The sequence below is a fragment of the Camelina sativa genome, chromosome 11, assembly GCF_000633955.1.
Source record: "Camelina sativa cultivar DH55 chromosome 11, Cs, whole genome shotgun sequence".
NCBI classification, from domain to species: domain Eukaryota; kingdom Viridiplantae; phylum Streptophyta; class Magnoliopsida; order Brassicales; family Brassicaceae; genus Camelina; species Camelina sativa.
The window spans coordinates 21166296-21174130 of NC_025695.1; the positions used below are offsets into that span (position 1 = coordinate 21166296).

At 39.6% G+C, this 7835-nt stretch overlaps 1 protein-coding gene across 1 annotated transcript; it reads right to left on the reverse strand.

Moving 5' to 3' along the window:
* Positions 749–1678, reverse strand: LOC104728181. The gene has a single exon (XM_010447206.1). It carries the CDS (start codon positions 1676–1678, stop codon positions 749–751), a length of 930 nt encoding a protein of 309 aa, XP_010445508.1.

Sequence of the window (7835 nt, forward strand, 5' to 3'; positions counted from 1 at the left end):
CTCTTCATCAAACTCAAAATCAACTTCTTTACACAACAATCTTGTAAGAGGTCTAGCAATCTTTGAGAAGTCTTTAATGAACCTTCTACATAATCCAGCATGGCCCAAAAAGCTTTTTATCCCCTTGACTGAATTTGGTGGTGCTAAATTGGTCATCACATCAATCTTAGCTCTATCAACCTCAATGCCTTTCTCCGAAAGCTTATGCCCCAACACAATTCCTTCTTTCACCATGAAGTGACACTTCTCCCAATTTAAAACCAAATTTTTTTCCTCACATCTCTTTAAAACCCTGCACAACATCCTCAATTAGATCAGAAAAAATTGACATCATGCATCTTTGGAAAGTAGCTGGAGCATTACATAATCCAAATGACATCCTTCTATAAGCAAAAGTACCATAAGGACATGCGAAAGTAGTCTTTTCTTGATCATTAGGATGTATGGGGATTGGAAAGAAACCAGAATAACCATCAAGAAAGCAATAATGACTGTGACTAGCAAGCCTCTCTAACATTTGATCAATAAATGGTAAAGGAAAGTGATCTTTTCTAGATGCAGCATTAAGTCTCCTATAATCAATGCACATGCGATGTCCAGTTATAGTTCTAGTTGGAATCAACTCATCTTTATCATTCTTAACAACTGTAACTCCTCCTTTCTTTGGTACCACATGTACATGTGAAACCCATGTACTATCTGATATAGGATATATGATACCAGCATCAAAGAGTTTAAGAATCTCTTTTCACACCACATCACCAATAGCTCTCCTATACTTTTTTAATTCACCTAGAAGAGTAACAGTTTCTTGTTCACTAAGTTCTTCATTGATAATGACAAGGTAAATAGAGTTTTTACCTAGAAAAGCATACCTTAGCCCCTTAGGGAGTGGTTTAAGTTCAATCTTGGGTGCTTTAAGCTCACTCCAATCTTCATTTGAATCTACTTCAACTGAACACACCACTTGCTCTTTTAACTCAAGGAAGCTTCTATCATCACTAGAAGGCTTGTGAGAGTCAAGAATCTTTTCATACCCTTCACTATCTTCCTTTAGTAAACCAAACTCTCCTTGTTTATCTGTCAAAGTGCTTTGGTGCTCATCTTCTATTGCTAATTCCTCCAAAAGCTCATCAGCTAAAGCTTCCATCTTCTCAATGTAGAAAATTTGACCATCAATTGTAGGCTTCCTCATCATTTTGTTAATGTCAAAAGTCAAGGCTTCCTTGCCTAAATTCAATTGAATCTTCCCACTCTTCACATCAATCATTGTTCCTACAGTTCTTAAGAATGGTCTCCCCAAGATGAGTGGATCCTTTGGTTCTTCATCCATTTCAAGCACAACAAAGTCGGTTGGGATCTCAAAATGGCCAATCATCATTGGTAGATCTTCAAGCACTCCTATTGGTGTTCTAACTGACCTATCAGCAAGAACAAGGGTGATCATACACTTCTTGTAGTGTGTGAAACCTAGTCTTTTGGCAACTGAAAGAGGCATCAAGCTAACACTAGACCCAAGATCACACAAACAATGGCTAAAAGATAGAGGTCCCAATGTGCAAGGGAGAGTGAAGCTACCAGGATCTTCAAGCTTCTTTTCTACCACCTTGTTTTGAATGATAGCACTACACTCATGGGTTAAGATTACCATTCCTTGAAGAGCTTTCTTCTTTTCCATAACTGCATCTTTGAGTAATTTATTGTATGATGGGTTCAGCAAAAATGCATTAATGATTGGCATTGTGATGGCAGCATCTNATTTCAAGCACAACAAAGTCGGTTGGGATCTCAAAATGGCCAATCATCATTGGTAGATCTTCAAGCACTCCTATTGGTGTTCTAACTGACCTATCAGCAAGAACAAGGGTGATCATACACTTCTTGTAGTGTGTGAAACCTAGTCTTTTGGCAACTGAAAGAGGCATCAAGCTAACACTAGACCCAAGATCACACAAACAATGGCTAAAAGATAGAGGTCCCAATGTGCAAGGGAGAGTGAAGCTACCAGGATCTTCAAGCTTCTTTTCTACCACCTTGTTTTGAATGATAGCACTACACTCATGGGTTAAGATTACCATTCCTTGAAGAGCTTTCTTCTTTTCCATAACTGCATCTTTGAGTAATTTATTGTATGATGGGTTCAGCAAAAATGCATTAATGATTGGCATTGTGATGGCAGCATCTTTCATTTGAGCATTAAACATAGCTCTATACTTGTCCACTTGTTGCTTCTTAAACCTACCAGGAAATGGTAGTCTTGGCTCATAAGGTGGAGGCACAAATAGAGTCTCCTTGGCAATCTCTTTATCTTCTTGAAAACTTCATCAATGGTGTTGTCTTGCTTTGGTTCCTCAACCACTTTACTTTTGCCTTTGTCAACCACAACTTCATCAGCTTCTTTGTCTTTACCCAAGTCTTTCACTACCAACTCATCCTCATTTTCAATCTCAACCACTACCTCCCCTCCTTTAGTCTCAATGTCCCGATTGAGCTCATTAGTAGGTAGTTGCTTACCACTTCTCCGCATTATAGCATTGATGTACTCTTTGGGGTTTGGTTCTGGTTTTCCTGGTAATGTAACCATTTGTCTTGGTGAAGAGGAAGAAGCTTGTCCCTGGACTTGTGTTTGCAACCTCTCAAACNCCCAATGTGCAAGGGAGAGTGAAGCTACCAGGATCTTCAAGCTTCTTTTCTACCACCTTGTTTTGAATGATAGCACTACACTCATGGGTTAAGATTACCATTCCTTGAAGAGCTTTCTTCTTTTCCATAACTGCATCTTTGAGTAATTTATTGTATGATGGGTTCAGCAAAAATGCATTAATGATTGGCATTGTGATGGCAGCATCTTTCATTTGAGCATTAAACATAGCTCTATACTTGTCCACTTGTTGCTTCTTAAACCTACCAGGAAATGGTAGTCTTGGCTCATAAGGTGGAGGCACAAATAGAGTCTCCTTGGCAATCTCTTTATCTTCTTGAAAACTTCATCAATGGTGTTGTCTTGCTTTGGTTCCTCAACCACTTTACTTTTGCCTTTGTCAACCACAACTTCATCAGCTTCTTTGTCTTTACCCAAGTCTTTCACTACCAACTCATCCTCATTTTCAATCTCAACCACTACCTCCCCTCCTTTAGTCTCAATGTCCCGATTGAGCTCATTAGTAGGTAGTTGCTTACCACTTCTCCGCATTATAGCATTGATGTACTCTTTGGGGTTTGGTTCTGGTTTTCCTGGTAATGTAACCATTTGTCTTGGTGAAGAGGAAGAAGCTTGTCCCTGGACTTGTGTTTGCAACCTCTCAAACTTAGCATTTAACTCACCATAAACATTCTCAACCTTGTGGTGCATGTTCTTCATTTGTGTGGCAAGTTCAATGGCACTTCTCCCTTGGCCTTCTAGGATTTGTCTAAGTAGAGCATTTGTGTCATCTCCTTGACCTTGAGGGTGTGGTGCATTCATTTGTTGCTGAGGTTGGGAATAGGTTTGAGGCTTAGCTTGATAGTTCCCTTGAGGTTTTGGCTGATAGTTGGGTTGGGAAGGAAAACCAGGTGGTTTTTGTGGTGGATAACTCTGATCTTGTGGGTTCTCCACATTGGTGTTGCGGTAAGAGAGGCTAGGGTGGTTGCGGTAATTGGGATTGAACTTGTTATACCCTTGTCCACCTACATAATTGACCTCTTCTTGTCCTTCAACACAAGCTTCCACACCTTCTTGATACCCTTGATAGACATCACTCTCTGTAACAAAGTGGACTGGCTTTTAATTGGCAAGAATCATTTTATCCATCTTGTCATTCAATGCTTTGATCTCCTTGCGGTGCTGCTCGTTCATACCAGAATGATCTCTTGGAGTTCTATCATAATCCTCCCCATAGTTTCCATCACTTTGAGCAAGATTCTCCACCAAAGTCATATAAACATCAACATCTTGGCCAAGAAAGTTACCATTACTTGCTGCGTCAAGCAACATCCTTATCTTTGGTAGCACCCCTCTCTATAATGTGCTGATAAGAGACTCCTTGGAGAAACCATGATGAGGACATGTCATAGTATAGCCCTTGAATCTCTGACATGCTTCACAAAAACTCTCAATTCCCTTTTTTGAGCAAAGCTTGATATGTCATTCCTTAACCTTGCTGTTCTTGTAGTAGAGAAAAACTTGGATAGGAAAGCTCTCTTGCATTGATCCCAAGAGGTGACTGATCCCACTGGTAGGTTCTTCTCCCAAGTCCTAGCTCTATCTCCAAAAGAAAACGTAAAGAGGCGGAGCTTGAATGCATCTTCAGAGATACCATTGATTTTCACTGTCCCACACATCATGTCAAACTGATCTAAATGGTCAAGAGGGTCTTGCATAGGCAAACCATGAAACTTTGAGCTTTGCACCATGTTGATAAGACTTGACTTAATCTCATAGTTATTGTTCTCAACAGGAGGTGCTCTAATTCCCATGCGGTTTCCATGAATGTTTGGTTGATCAAAAGTTCCAATGACTCTTGGTTGTCTTGGAGGATGGAGAGGAGCTTGGTCATCATTGTGTTGGTCATTTCCATTATGAACAGCAGCAGGAGGATGATTGTTGTCCATAGCGTGTCTTGCTAACCGGCGGTTCTCTCTTTCAAAACGGTGAATGTCTTCAACAGGCTCAACTAAATTGGCTTGGCCTTGACTTCTAAAGTTCATACACCTTGCAAAAGAGAATTCAAAACACCAAAGCAAACCAAGTAAGTAACAATGTAAAGTAAATGAATAGACTCAAGGAAAGTTGAAATCCTAATGGTCAAATTGAATGCAAATGGGCAACGACGCCAAATTGATGTAGTACTTTTACTTCAATTAAATTATCAATCCACAATTTGCATTAATCAACTCACTAAGAATACACAAAGATGCTTAATCTAAACTTAAACAGGAATTGGTTTATTGTAACAGTCTTAACTAACAAAATGGATTAAAGAAAGAGAACAAAGCAAACTCAAAGCAATAAAAACTCAAAACAAACAAGGACACAACTAAGAAACAGTCTTTAAATCAAGATTAAACAAGTGAACCTTGGGCAAGGTAATTGACTTGGGAGATAGCTAACCAATCCTAGATGTCTAAGAAACAATCAAGAACAATCCTATGGCTAAGAACACTTATGCAAATCAATCCATTTCCATGATAGAGATCCTATGCAAATCAAGTGATAATCAACAATTTCTAAAGGCAATCACAAGGTAAGCATGCATTATAAACAAGTCAAGATACCACTAAACACCCTAATCAACAATTTCCATTGGCTAGGAATGCAAAGCTATTGAATAGTTTGGTTCAGGAATTTCATCAAACATCTTATGGGCATGGAAATCCTAATGTCTAGATTTAAGCTTGATCAAGACTATCTAGCATTATTAACACTAAACAAGATAGGAAACACATAAATAAAGCCCTAGACATCAAAGATCAATCATCTATCTCCCTAATCTACCAAGCCCAAAGTTCTAAAGGATCTACTCACTCATCATCATGATCACACAAAGGAAAGAGTTTGATCTTTGTGAAATCATAATAAGAGATTATAGATTAAGAGATTTGAAGAAGAAATTGATATTAAAAACTTAGAAGTACTCAATCAATCCACAAACCAAGAGTAGATAAGCTTAAGAACCCTAAGTGGCTGCTAAACAAAAGATAAACCAAAGATCAGTCTCCCCTTAATAGGGTTAGAGTATTTATAGGAAAACAGCAAAGGAACCGGGTCAACCCAAAACAAACTGGGTCAAACCCGGGTTAAGGATAAAACAAGTGATCTTGGCCGATTGGGACAACCGGGCACACTTTGGCCGATGATGAAGATCGCTGATGGTTCCTGATCTTGTGCATCTCCGGCTCCACCAGTTGCCACTTGGCCGATGATGAAGACCGTTGATGGTTCCTGATCTTGTGCATCTCCGGCTCCACCAGTTGCCACTTGGCCGATGATGAAGACCGCTGGAAGTCACACGGCCACAGTTTGGCCGCTGGTCCTTGCCGCGGGTAGCTCCTATATTTGACGTGGAGGATTGATCGACCGGCTGTTGGCCGCGTGAGGTGACCACTTGCGTCTCCTGTCTTTCATCGTCTTGAGCTCGATCGGCCAACGTTTGGCCGTGTGTGCTGGACCGCATGCTTCAATCGGCCACTATTTGGCCGATCGCCATGGCCGCGTGCGTCTCCTGTCTTTGACGTCCAGAAGTGGCATCGGTTATCATCTGGCCGACTTGGAGTGACCGATTGGGATGGCCAGGGAACTCTTGACTGATTGGGATGGCCGTGTGTGCTTCCTGATCCTTTGTCACTTCTTCAGCTGCTTAGCTTCTTTGCTCCAAAACAGGTCCAAATGCTCCAAATGTGGTGAGATTACTCCAAGAACCTGAAAGACAACACACTCGATGCATATGCTCCTAAAACAACCTAGAAAAAGACAAGATTATGCAACATAACTATGCAAAAACAAGGCTTAAAACTCAACAAAAACACAAGATATCACAAGTGTATCCAAAAATGTCCCCCTCCCAAAACTTTAATTGAATTCAAATCCAAACGATATTAGATGTAATCATATATCAAACAAAATCGTCAACTACTTTAATGCAATCCCTTATCAGTCTCTCCCATATCGTATCAAACCAAAAATAACATCAAAACATTAACTGCAAATATTTTTTTGTGATTGTATATAATATTCTTCATTTATCTCAATCCCAACAGCTCATTCTCAAAAATTACCATATATGTTCGACATTTAATATGATAGAGTTAAACCATTTCAAACAATTAAGAAATATACAGCTGACCATTTAAAATATATAAATCATCTCAAACAAAATCGGAAACAATAATATTGCAATCCCTAATCATACTCTCCAATATTGATTGCATAGAATATTCTTCAATTCTCACAATCCCATAAACACATAACTTAAACTACTATAAAAACCAAAGTATACGGCGTAAACAAACAAACACATCAAACTTTAAAATAGATAGATCAAAAAGTCACCTTAGCAGAAGAGATGGCCGCCACCGATAGTTTCACTCATGTCTTCGAACTGAAAGCCTTCAAATCAACATGGAAGATAAGAGTGAAGATGAAACGACCTAACCCGTTTTATTTTTTAAATAATAAATAATAGTAATAGTAATAATAATAAGTAGACTAAAACTAGAGGTCCAATACTCACGAGCCACCTAACCACAATCACAATCAACAGCAAAAATGACCAATACCAACATCCAGTTAATATCTAATAATAAACCAATAATTATAAAATAAACAATATCTAAAAATCAACCAACAGGAATCATAGAACTAGCAACCTAACAATGTTTCTAATGACCCAACTCTAGCACCCTAGTAATGACAGAAAACTACCAATCGAGTCCCTAGAACATCCTCCTCTTCATTGCCTTGATTCCACGATCACACTTTGCTTTTTACCTGCACCACAAACATAAATTGCAATGCATGAGTATTTTATAAACACTCAGTAAGGCAATCCTCCCTTCTACTGGGCTATACACAAAAGCAATAGATACATCTCTAACCATCAACCAACAATCAACAATCAACAATAACAAACCAGGACTCTGCATCGACCGACACCAAGCATGCATCGACCGACACCAGTTGGGGTTGCGTCGACCGACACATGATATGCATCGACCGATGCAAGGTTCACTTGCATCGACCGATACTCCCATTGTATCGACCGACGCATGCTCGACATAGCACAGAAACCCTAAGGTTTTACGCGCCGTCCTTGCACTTGCATCGACCGACGCACAAAGTGCATCGACCGATGCACATG